The sequence below is a fragment of the Taeniopygia guttata genome, chromosome 12 (assembly GCF_048771995.1).
Source record: "Taeniopygia guttata chromosome 12, bTaeGut7.mat, whole genome shotgun sequence".
Taxonomy (NCBI): Eukaryota; Metazoa; Chordata; class Aves; order Passeriformes; family Estrildidae; genus Taeniopygia; species Taeniopygia guttata.
Window position 1 is genome coordinate 19978543 of NC_133037.1, and position 12951 is coordinate 19991493.

General features: G+C 50.7%; 1 protein-coding gene across 4 annotated transcripts in view; it reads right to left on the bottom strand.

Moving 5' to 3' along the window:
* Positions 1-10954, bottom strand: part of PHF2 (PHD finger protein 2) — a 53397-nt gene extending 42443 nt beyond the window's left edge. The window contains exon 1 of one of the 4 annotated variants that reach the window (XM_072934670.1): positions 10205-10954. In XM_072934670.1, the coding sequence (XP_072790771.1) occupies positions 10205-10302 (98 nt within the window). In that variant the 5' untranslated portion in view covers positions 10303-10954. The remainder of the gene's footprint in view (positions 1-10204) is intronic. The other 3 variants (XM_072934672.1, XM_032750613.3, XM_072934671.1) reach the window with 3 other exon arrangements.
* Positions 10955-12951: the final 1997 nt, after the last annotated feature.

Sequence of the window (12951 nt, forward strand, 5' to 3'; positions counted from 1 at the left end):
TTCAGCACTTCGAATACATTTTCAAAAGATTAACATCAAATTTCAAATGACCCAATTACAGCTTTATCGCATTTTCTTCCTATTTCAAGATGCAAACTGGCTTTATACATCTCCATGTACATCCATGTTGTGCTCTGTGTGCTCTTCCCATGCCATTCTCCAGCTGGCTCACCTCCACCATCACTAATCCAGGTGACAGGAAAGGGTCTCCTGCCTATGGCGTGCTCAGCACCACCCCACTGTGAAGACAGCCATGGTGGTGATGGTCCATCATGCGTGCTAGAGCATATGGCATGTGTGTGTGAGAATGATGGATAACATCCTTGATACAGGGAAACAAAGAGAACCTGCGTGTTCAGAAAGAAAACCATGGCAGCAACAGCCATAAATCACAGGAGTATCCTTGGATCAGGCATTCAGACTGGGCACTGGGCTGGTATGAAGTGGTGTCCTTCATGTCCATAGACTTGTAAGGATTTGCTCCACCTGGTAACTGACAGGGAAACCGCAACGTATTTCTTAATCATCCATTATTTTGAATTGTGGAGTATCAGTAACAGCTCAAGATAAAATACCCAGTGACACCCAGTGCCACTTGCAGTAAGTCAGCAGTGGAGATTGCTTATTGTAGCACTGATGTAAAGTGCTCTTTTCTTCAGCTGATTCAGATACCTGTACATCCATGCACGCTGGCAGGAAGCAGGAACAAGGTGAGGCTTAAGGTCCCTCCCAATGCAAATGATTCTGGGATTCTATGGGAAGTCATAAATTTCCTCTTTTTCTCCAGATACTTTTCCTGCCTTTTTACAAACACAACATGAAGTGGTAATAGTCTTTCACTGCTTGTGATTTATCAGCACAAAATTGGAGCTCTGCCTTGCTCTTCTGAAAGGGAAAACCTTACCTGACTGAGCCCTTCCAGTCCATGCAGGATGTGCTCCACAAGACACTCCTTTAAAATTGCTCCACAAGTCATCCTTCCTTAAAAAATTATTATGACATTTTCTGTGACATTTCTGTTCCATAGAAGCCCTATGGCATAAGCAGGACCTGGAATGCCAGCAGGCTAGTGCCACTGAGCCTCCCCATCAGCATGGTTTGCACTTAAAGCAATCAGTTCTGCTCAGAGAGGGATTTCAGAGTTCCACAAATGCAAAGAAACACAAAATTCAGAAGGAACAATGAAAAGGCAGCAGCAGCAGGTTGAGGCTGTGACTGCAGGCAGCCAGATGGGCTCTGGTCCCACTCATTGTAAGATTCCAGGTAAGTGCTCTTCAGAAACACCTCCTTAACACACATTTTCCTTCCTCAAACCATTTGCCAACTCTCACACCACAAAAAAAGCAGAAGTAATTATTCTGAAGAACATTTGTGATTTGTATCTGGAAAACTTCCTTGGACCAAAGCATAAAACAACAGTTTTGCTTGTTCTAAATAAAAAGTCCCAAGCAACCAAAAAAACCCTAACTAAACAACAAAACCTACCCACCCTCTCTGCAGAAATCCTCCTGGGAAAAAGCTTAGGTCTGAGAACTTAAAAACATTAAGGCTTGGCTCATCATTGAACACTACAGGCAACAGCAGTTCTGACTTCAAGTGACATGTTGAATAGATCATTTCCTACAGCCCCTTGCTTTGGAAGTATGAGGGAACAACCCCAGCTCCAGCTCATCCCAGCCGTTTGGGTATTTTTCAAGTAGGACTGTAACTGAATTCCAGCAACTACTTCAGTTCAGCATTTTTTACATGGAAAAAATTAGCAGTATGGTAAAAAGGGACATAATTGTACATGGGACTTAGGTAGCAGCCAACACCAGTTCAGGGCAGCCCCAGACGGTAACTGGGAGCAGAACGCTCTGCCCAGTACCACTCTCAGTGCAGGACTGCTCTTCACACTATCTCCTCCCTGCTGGTGTCACTCACAGCACCCATTTCCTTACCTGCTCCCCTCTCCATGCAGTCTGCACAAGTGAATCTGAAACGTGAACTCCCACTTTTCAGTAACACTCACAGCATCCCACAGGAGCAGTGGGCTGTGTTCTGCCTGCAAAGCAAAGGAATATCACCACATTCCCCCTGAACTGCTCATGGGAAGCAGTGAACCTGCAGGAGGAGCACACAGCTGATCACACCCAAACCTTGGAGGTACCTGAGATATTAAGGTGTTCCTCTACAGGGCTGAGCAGGAATCACCACTGTACAGCCAGCTTCAGCACTCTGCCTTTTACAGGAGGTGTTTGGGCAAAATTATCCTGTTCTCTGTCAGTCTGGCGCAATGTCAAAAAGAGGGTAAAACTTGATAAAACTGGAAAATGCTGTGGGTACTGACAGTGCTGCGGGAGAACGGTCCTGCGAAGCCTGGCAGGGCCCAGGAGGCAGGGCTGGGGTGTCTCTGAAATCATTTGCTCAGTTCCTAACAGTTCTGTGCAACTCTGTGTGCAAAGAATGAAGGAAAATAATGTGTCCAAGTCCTTGTGAGCCTTCTCCATCCATTCCAAGCAAAGTGTCCTGACACACTGTGCCTCTGCCTCACACTGTCTCCTCCAGTCTGTGATTTACAAGCAGCATCAGGAATAGTAACAGTTTTTCACCTACAGATGCATTTCACCCTGGTATTGCTCATAGTCCCCTGCAGTTTTACTCCCACATGTTCCAGCAATCCTTGACTTCTAAGGACTTTGCTGCATCCATGGACACACAGCCATTCCTTCCACAGCACCTGGAGCTGGGGTTGTGGGTGCAGCGGTGCCAGCTGAGCAGAGGGGTGAGCGGCTGTGCTGGTGAAGCCAGAAGCAAGGGCTCAGGGAATGATGTGCTGCTGCCTGGGGTGAGTGTGAAGCTGTTCCCATGAGTGCTAGAAGGACAGCACTGTGGGCAGGCATCCCTCAGCAGCAGCTGCTGTGCAGCCACCACAGCGCCTTGTGATTCCACCAGGCTGAACTTTGTCACGGTCCCATGTAATAGTCTAAAAATTTATTTTGAGGGACTGTTACATGTTTCTATACGCTTTCCTTGGTCCTTCAGCACTTCAACTTATCAGTGCTAGTTCAGCAGATTGGAGAGGTTTTTCTTGCTTCAACTCTGAACAAGGCTGAGGCTTTCTGCTGTTATTCATGAATCAATTCCAAAGGTGGAAACCCAATTTCAAAACCAGACTTCTTAAAAAGTAGCTAGTACAGCCATATTTGGCTCCTTCACCAGTCTAATGCAGATAACCAACATTTGTCTGATAAGTTACTGCAAATATAAACAAAGAATAAGGGAAATCTGAATGTGGAGTAGAAGAGATGGGAAAAACAATCACCTCAACATGGTCAAAAGTTAAAAGGTCTCAGTACAGAACTAGAAAATGAAGAGTATTTCTCGGACTGTAGAAGAAATGTTCTACTATTTTAGCCAAACCCAGATGAACAATTTTATCACCTCACAATTAAAGAAGGTAACTTGAGCAGAAGCACATCCAAACATTGATAGAAACACCTCAGTGAGAAAGAAGTTCTTCGCTAATGCAATAATACAGCACTTGGAAACTGAAAATAAGCAAACTTGGATTGGAAATACACATGATTTTTTCCAATAATGAACTAATAAATATTGGGACAAGTCATTAGTGGATATGTTGACTTTCCTTCAAGAACAGCTGTGCTTTCATTTGGCCAATGTGTTTGTCCTGATGCAAAAGAGTTGGTGGATAAGTTCTAGATACTGCCAAGAACCACTTTGGCAGTAAAAGCTGTGAATTCATAGGATCATCTCAGAACACATCTGAGTATTTTAAGAACTCCTCAGCCATCTCAACAAGAGCAAATCCACCCCTTTTAGAGCAAGTCCCATGTTTACCTGTAAGGAAATGGCATCCTTACCTTTTCCAACCCTCTTTAACATGCTCTACCCACCTTTTCACCTTTCAGTGGAAGTTTCATTGAAAGGCAAAGCCAGAGCAGGAATTAGTCAAGTCTTTGGAATGATGAATCCCTTATCAGCAACCAGCTGCAGAGTAGCACCTTCAGAGTTCCATAGGAAGGAGCAGGGATGAGAGAGAAGAGGCTGTCCAGAAGCAGCCCCTGGACTCTCTGGGGGTCTTGTGGCTTCTGATGGCACCTCTGTGACTTGGATTTCTGAAGTGATCACGGAACAAAAGACTTAGCAGTCCCACTGATCATGGAACAAAAGACTTAGCAGCCCCACCTGTTTACCATTCTTTGCTCAATGACTCCTCATTCAGGTATCCAAGAGGACTGCTTAGTGACAAGGTCTTTTCCATTATTTTCTTTTTTTTCTTTAATTCCCTGGGAAACATTTCTGGGATGTGAAGGAGCTCATAGGCTGTTCATATGCTATCCCCATGGCCTGTAAGGAGCTAGGAGTTCCTGTGGTCCTCCTCCTGGCCAATAAACTGCTCATTTTGGCTAAATAAATTAAGAGTACACTAAATACCCTCCACCTTCCTTAGTAACTGCTGCAATCTATTTCAGGGTATTTAGTGATCATGAATGGAGAGGAAATCCCAAGTGGATAGTATGGTGATCCAGAAGACACTGTCCCTGTTAACACATAAACTCAGCAGCAACAGCACTGCAAGTCCTTTTGCTTCCCCCACCTGCCCCAGCCCAGAGCTTTGCTGAGATGCTCAATAAAGGCATTAAATCTCACTTACAAGCTGGCTTGGGGACTGTGCTCCTGCACAATGATCCTTGGCTGTTCTGTGTGCTGCTGACACAAGGGTCACGCCACATATTGCACAGGAACAGCATTCCAGCCAATTTTCACATTTCCATTCCCTTCCATTGAGATGCTAACAGCAAAAACGGAGGTTTAATAAAAAATCACAGCTACTGATACCTAGCAGAAATATTTCACTTCTTTTTTCACTTGTTACATCCTTCCAGTCTGCCAGATGAGGCGAAATGCTGTTTCTGAGAGTAAATGTATTGTGTATTTTTCTAAAAGAGGAAAACACAATGAAATCCATGAGCAATTCCATAAAAACAATAAGGCAGCTCTCACATAGTTCCAGATTACTGGGTTGACAATTGCAAACAGGAAATTTAAAAATATCTTTGTTTCTGCAATTCTGGTTTATTTTTTTCCTGTCAAAATATACAATTGCTTAACCTTCTGCTTGTCTTAACTACTTGCTAAAACGAATGGATGAAGCACTAAAAATTGCTGAATATCCCAGGAGAAGTCTATCCTGGTTACCTGGGAAGCTAAGCACAATTATACCCAGGGAAACTCAGCGTCCTCACTCCTGCTCTGCTTGTAAGCACAGGACTAAGCCCTGGCCTCACCTGGAGAGGCAGCAGCCGTCAGTTTTTGGGGACATGCCTGAGAGGAAAAGAACTAACTCCTCCATGGACTGCTGGCTGGGAGCCCTTCCAAACGCCCAGGAGAGTGCAACAAGGAGGGATTTGCACTCTCCAAGACAGGGAGAAAATATTCATCCCTGGGTGTCCAGGGCTGTGGTCCCAGTGCTGAAGAGCACCAAGCACCAGAACAAAGCAGGAGTTCATGGAATCATGGAATTGTCTGGATTAGAAAAGACCCTAAAATCATCAGGTCCAGCCATCCCGCCAGCATGGCCATGTTTACCACTAACCACATCCCCAGTCTACACCTCTCTTCAATCCATCCGGGGATGGTGACTCCACCACTGCCCTGGACAGTCTGTGCCAGGGATGACAACCCTTTTGATGCAGAATTTTTCCCCAATATCCAATTTGAAGCTTTCCCTGGCACAACTTGAAGCCATTTGCCTCAAGATGCTGCAGCCTGATCACACCACACTGCTGGAGACCACAGCCCCCAGGACACCCCTGTCCCACAGACAGTGCCCTTTGTGGGGAGCAGAAGATGCTCAGCCATCACACAGGGTGGGAGACCAACATCCCAGGAAAAATCTACACGAGAGATCTGGTGAGATTTGCCAAACATGTTGTTATTGCCATTATATTGTATACCAGAGGTACTTGGATGCAACAGCCAAGTAACATCAAAAAATAGCCACGCATAAAGTCATTAAACAGACTGTGAACAGGCTATTTTTTTTTCAGATAAAACTCTGGAAGGGAATTACTATTGGTATCAGTCAGCCAGTGTAAGATTTGATAATGTACACCGATGTTACAGAGTTATCAGTCATTGATAAGATGCATGACATGGTCATTAAGAAAACCCACATGATTCCAGAGCATCAGCTCACCTGTAGCACAAACAAACCTCCAGCACTGCTTCAGGGTACCTTTATAAGACACTCTTAATGCCACAAACCATGTTTTTATAACATATTTAGAGAACTGTAGACGTACAGGCTGCCATACAAGAGCGGGCTATCTGGGCAAGGAGAACACACTCATTTTTCAGTGTAAATATACTACACTGCTACTATAAAATTTATATTGGTCAGAAATAAGAAAATACATTGAGGTAATATTAAAGACGATGACCTCTGAGTTTTGGAAAGCCTTAGAGTGACTGTATAATACTTTTTCTCTTCACTGGTATCTCCCCATATGTAGTTACATTCCTGATAATTTTTGTCAAGACATCTTTCTCATTTCCTTTATTATGGAGCTATTCAGCACTAAGGAGAAAGTTCACCTTTGCTTGCAGAACTCATTTCTTTGTTGTGACATGGCTGGTAAGGCTGCCATCCAACTAGTGCTGAGCTCAATAGGTACCTAGGTGTCCACAGGGCTGCTCACAAAACAGTGCAGCTGAAGGCTTGGAGAGTACTCATTAAACCACAGTATTTTTGTCTTTTTTAAATTGAACATTAATTGTGTTTAATATTTCTAAGATTTTATCTTTTCAGAGGTAAAATCTGGTAACATCTTCTAGAATTAGAAGAATCTTTATATGCAAAAATCTTCTGTGATCTATACTGGTTCTCAGGTACCAGGAGGTTCATGTCCTACTACTACTCTTGGTAGTGTGGAATTAAATGAAATTCTTGTCCACTCTTGGTATTACTTAGACTTGGATTTTCAAAAGCATTCTAGTTCAAGCATTAGCATGGCTCATTCATGATACCTGTTGTGGGCAGGCTCCCGGGAAAACTGAGCCTGACATGTCAACTAACTCTTCAAGAAAAATTGAAATAACCTGAGATTTTTAGTTATTTGAAAAACTTACACTTTGGTCCTATCTGAACGCAGCACATGAAAGGAAGTCATTCTGGTCACAGCACGATTAAACTCAGGGATTCCCTCTGCTGGGATAAAACCAAAGCAAATAGCACTCTAGTTTTAGGATTATCCTCATCTTCAAATTTTACCCAAATTTCCAAATTTGTCCATAGCTAGGGATAAGCCTGGATAAAAGAGTAGAAATAGATACTGCAGTGTAAAATCAGACCTGTTTTTGAAAAGGAAAATGCTGAATCCTCTGTTATGAGCATAAAATCTGCCCACACACAGGGTTTAGCTTTGCAGTGTAGCAGAGAAGTGCTTTTCTTAACCCAGCCGTGTTTACTCTGTGTGCCAGGGTGTCCTGAGTAACTCCCATCATCACTTTAGGCTGCTCTGATAACTGCACGAGCTGCTTTTAGGTAACTAAAGCTTTTACTAAGTTATTGACCACTGCTAGGCCTGGAGCAAGAAGGTTCAAAGTTTAAATATACACGAAGTAATAAAATCAACACTTGTTATTTCATTTAGTGAGCACAATCCCTACAGCACCAGGTATGGGTTATAAGACAGGTAACAAAATACTGCAGAGAAAATGAATAATTTACCTCCCCTCACCTACAGCTGTAACAAGTAACCCCATACAGATTTCTAGTTGAACAAACTGGTAACAAAAAGACTTGTCTTGGATACAAGGTTCTGTAATGTTTCCATTGCCGATGAGACAGTCAGAGAGTCAGATTTTCCCAGCCCCCAGCAACCTGCCAGCAAGCTGCTCCCAGGAAGGGAGAATGGAGGGTGTCCCTGCGTGGCAGCACAGTGTCACCGGGCACGGACAGCCAGCAGCATCACCTGCAAGCTGAGAAGAAGGCAGAGCTCCTCGCACCACACAGCTGAACCCCCTGTCCCACATCACCCGTGCCCGAGCAGCACATGGCTTGCTCAGGGACCCTGGCCCACTGCCTGTGGCACAGCTGGCACAAATCTTCCCATCCAGCCAGGCCTACCCTTGAGGCAGCAGAGTGACCCACAGCATCTGTTGAGTCTCAGCTTCTTCACACATCAAGACCACTCCCTCTTCTTCCTCCTTTCCTGGTCTTCTAAAAAGAGCCAGTTCCCATGCCAGCCCTGCTGCCTGCAGACCTGCTGCCAGGCAGAACAACACCAGGACTCCTCCTTAGGACGGGACCCAAGGGGCGAGGAGCCAGCACAGGCGATGGAGGGGCCAGGAAACCACCAAGCACCCGGCTGGCTGCAGAGAAGAGCACTGAGGTGTGCGGGACTTCATCAGCCCAAAGAGCCACATCAGAGAACAGATGACATGGAGAGGACACAAACAGTCCCGTGCTCACTTTGCCATCTCCAAGATCATCTCTGCCCTTTCCAGACAGCTGGAAGCTGCTTGTCTGGAGCAGCTCAGGCAAACAGAGAGAACAAGAATCATCAAACCTCAGTCTCATAAGGAGTCACGGCGTTCTGTGAACACACCAGGAGCTCCATGGCTCAGCACACTTCAGCAGTGTCCATGGGTCCCTCTTGGTCAGTTTCAATGGAAAGTCACCATCCTGTGCAAGCAGCTTACCTCCTTTTGTTTACTCTTCAGCAATTCACACTGTTATTACTTTGCCTGAAAACCTTAATTTTTTCATGTCCTTAAACTGTCTAAATTTCAAGTGCACATGCTTCAGGCTTCCAGCCTCACCTCACCATCTGTGCCCGATTCCTCAGTGGCACGGGCCAGCGCGATTCCTGCGAGCCTCCTGCCCCGGCCCGTACATGCGGAGCACCCTTCTGCCAGCACTAGCACTAGGAGTGTCTGTTTCTGTATTTCCCTTCCTGTTGCGGATGCCCCAGTGCCCGCTCGAGCATCCGTGAGCCGCATCAGGCAGAGCCTCTCGCCTCCGCCTCCTATGATAGCTGTTTGGAGACTCTGCTGGGCGCTGGTCGCAATGAAAGAGCGGCAGCCTAACCTCTCTTTCAGCACTTTCGTAAAAAGTGCTCATCCAGATGATTTACCTGATTTTAATTGCACTTTTTACACTTCAGTCACTCCTGGGGAATTGCTGCGATGCCGCTGACACTCCTCCGTCACATCCGAAGGGAGCGAGGGATCCTGTCGGGGGCTGTCCCCGCGTGTACCCCCTTCCGCCCAGTGACCCCCGCCGTCTGCACGGCTGCCCGGGTGGCGCGGTGGCTCTCGGACCCCAGTCGCCGCCCTCGCCCCCATCCCCATCGCACCAGGCGCCGCCGAAGTTCCGTCGCCCGCCCCAACTCCGCCGCGGCCGCCCATTGTCTGCGCGCTGGAAGGCACTTTGGGGAGAAACGAGCCGAAAAGCCGAGTCCTTCGCCCCGCCCGGCCTGCCCCGCCGCTCCCCTGCCCGCGGCCCCGCCACGGCAGGCCCCGGCTTCGGGCAGGGCCGGGGGCGCGCAGGGGTCCCCGGGGGCGGGGGCGCTGCCCGGCGGGGCCGCGGGGCGGGCGCTGCGCCAACGAGGGCTCGCCCGCCCGCTCCCACCGCCCCGCCCGGCCCGGCGCCGAGGGGCTCCAGGGCGGGCGCTCCCCGCAGCCCCCGGCCCTCCCTGGCCAAGGCCGCCCTGCCGCCGGGGAACACCCCGCGGGCCCACTCCGCCGCCGCGGGGAGCCGCGGCTAAGCTGCCCGAGCCCTGCCCGAGCGGGAGGCCGAGGCGCGGGGGCCGAGCCCGCTGACAGCGCGGCCGAGCCCCGCAGCCGCCGCCGCGGCCCCTCGCTCCCCGCCCCGGGCCCGGCTCCGGGAGGGACGCGGCGCGGAGCCGCGGACGGGCGACGCAGGGCGGCCCCATCCCCTCCCCGGGCGCGCACAATGGCCCCCGCCGCCCCGGGGCTCCGGTGTCACCGCGGGGGGAGCAGCTTTGTGTCGGGAATCCAGCACCAAACCCACAAAACACACAAAACCGGCGCGCGGGGAGCGCGGAAGCGGCGCCGGGAATCGCGACTCCTCCTTCCCCGCTCCGGGAAGGCCTGCGGGAGGGAGCGCGGCGGCGGGAGCACCGGGGGCGGCGGGGCCGGGGCCGGGGTCGGGGTGCCGGGCGCGGTGCGTTACCTGCCGTGGAACCAGTCCTTGCAGGCGTCGCACTCGATCATGAAGCGGGTCACGTCGTAGGGCAGCCGGCAGATGCAATAGACGGGCACCGTCGCCATGTTCGCGCCGACCGCGCCGATCCGCTCCGCTCGCGGCCGCCCGCCCGCCCGGCCGAGCGGAGCGGAGCGCGGCGGGGCCGAGGCGCCGAAGGGGGCGGCACGGGGGAGGAAGGGGAGAGCGGAAAAACAGAAATAATACAAAATAATAAAAAACGCTACAAAACCGCGATAGTGGATTTAGGGCTCCAGAGGGGCGGGCGAGCGGTGCCGGAGGACAGGGAAGGGCTGCCCGGAGCCGGGGGCCATGGCCAGGTCCCGCCGCCCGCCGGCGCCGCGGGCCGGGGCTCTCTGTTGTTGTTGTTGTTGTCCCTCCAGGATGGTGATTCCCGGTGCTCGGCGATCGCGGCGGTGCCCCCTGGTGACAGCCCGGCGCGGCCTCCCCGGCGGGCCCGGCCTTGCGTCAGCCCGGAGGGAGCGGGGCCGAGCGGGGCCGAGCGGGGCCGGGCCGGGCGGAGCGGAGCGCGGCGGAGCGGGGCTCCCCGCTCGGGGCCGGGGCGCGGCGGGGGTTCGGCGGAAAACGCGTGTTTTTGTTAACCCCCGCCTGCCGGGAGGGAGCTGCCCCCAGCCCGAGCGCCCCCGCCCGCCCCGCCGGCGGTGCCTGGGGGCGGTGCAGGGGCACCGGGAGCGGGGAGCGGCCGGGGGCTGCGGGAACGGGGGGACCCCGCTCGGGGCGCCCGGAGCTGCCCGGGACAGCGGGCAGAGCCCGGGAGGGGAGCGGGCGTCCGCGGGAGCGGGGGGTCCGGGCCGCCTCAAGGGCGAGGAAGCGTGGAGAAGTGGCCGCAAGAGCGGAGCGACCCACGGGAACAACGCCTGGCTGGCTGTGCTGGTGGGGCAACCAGATACACACCGCGGCTGGTCCACATCTAAAGAACTCAAAAGAACGAGCTTCTTTCTATTCAGTAACGTGATCTTAGTGGGTGTTTAACCACAGGGAGGGGTTTACTGGGCAGTAAACGGTAAACTGGAACGAGATGGTCTTAAAGGTCTCTGGCTCAAAGCATCCTGAGATTCTCCATTTGTATAATTTCTGCTTATAAAGTCACCAGCTCTACTCACAGCAGCCCTTACCCTGCTGTGACACCAAGGGGATGGTAATGAACACCAAGAATCAGATCACATCAGCATATGGGCTATGGGGGGACACTGAGACCATAAACCCCAATACTGCACAGCCCCACTGACCTCCTCCCACGCAGAGGCCAAAGAGGAACCATAGAGTGTGAGCCGGGGCTGAGAATGCAGAATCTTGCTGCCTTGCCATGCCAAGGCTCTGACAGGAGGTAAACAAACAGGCTGGGGGCTTTTGGAATTACCTCTATTCCCAGAGTGTTCAAAGGCCAGTGGCAATTTTCCTCTGAGGAGCGAGAGCTCCCAGGACCTCCCAACTAAGGTGGGATTTTAACTCTTCTACAATGGATTCAGCGTTTTGAATCCATTACATTTGGTGCTGTGACAGGGAATTTGAGCAAAAAACTAAAACTGACATTTCTTAGACTTTCTTCATCTGTCTGCAAAAATCCTCAGATGTGGAGGAAAAGGGTGATTCATGAAGCCAAAAAACTTCAGTTTCAAGATTTTCTACAGAGAGGCAGCTGTTGTTGAATGGCTGAAGAGGTGCTGTCAGGATCATTCCCCTGGCCACTGCATGTGTATGCCACAGGCAGGACTGTCACACACAGGGTTGTGTGTGACTGACACACTTAGCCCCGCCACAGGTGGCCTCTGACACAGCTGGAAGTGCAGTGACACAGTGTGAGGCCCCAGGCACGTGTCCTAAGCTGTCACTCAGTGCTTTTGAGAGTCTCCAAGTGTACCGAGGGACCTGTTTCCTTCATCACAATACACCATGCAAGAACCTGCCCCCTAAAACCAGCCCTTTTTAAGTTTAAATCTATTGGTCATGGCTTATTGTTCAGAGCTTCAGCCAGAAAGTAGAAGATCAAGTCCTGGGAGTACAGCTGGATGGGGCAGAAGGGCTTGGGAGCCATCACAGAGCTTCACACACCTTCACGCTGCTCCTCGATGCCAAGGACATCTCCCAGCACCACTCAGCTCAGGGTTTAAATGAGCCTCTAGAGACTGGGATGTCCTTTGGTACAGGATGGACTTTGTGCCTCCACACACCCTACACACCCGATGCTGCAACCTGAAGGGCCTCCCTCCCTTCCTGAAACCAGTGCTGTCATGTTACGGAGCATGGAAGCACAGGGTGGATCCATGATCTTGGAGGCCTTTTCCAAACAAAATGACTGTTCCCTGAAGCAGTTAATCCACACCACTTTCTGTGCCCATGTACCCTCTCCCAGTTGTTTATGGCCTTGCACCCAGCCCATATCAGCTGCAAAGAATTTTTCTCATCCCCTTTCCTTAGTCCCATGAGCATCTCCATGCAAACAGCTTTATTTCCAAGGCACCACCCGATTTCCAGTATTGTGTCCCAGCTGCTGCAGTGGGTGAGCCAAGCCTCTGAATGCCCTGGGTGTTTGGTGCTCCCTACAGAGGGCAGTAGGGCCATGCCTGAGTGCAGCCAGGTGCTCCTAGGGGCTGGAATAATGTCCAGCTCTCCATTGTCCATTGCTGATCTTCAGGTGATGCCATACCTAGCAGCAGAGTGGTGTGTGTGTAGTTTTACTCCTGTTTTTACAGTGT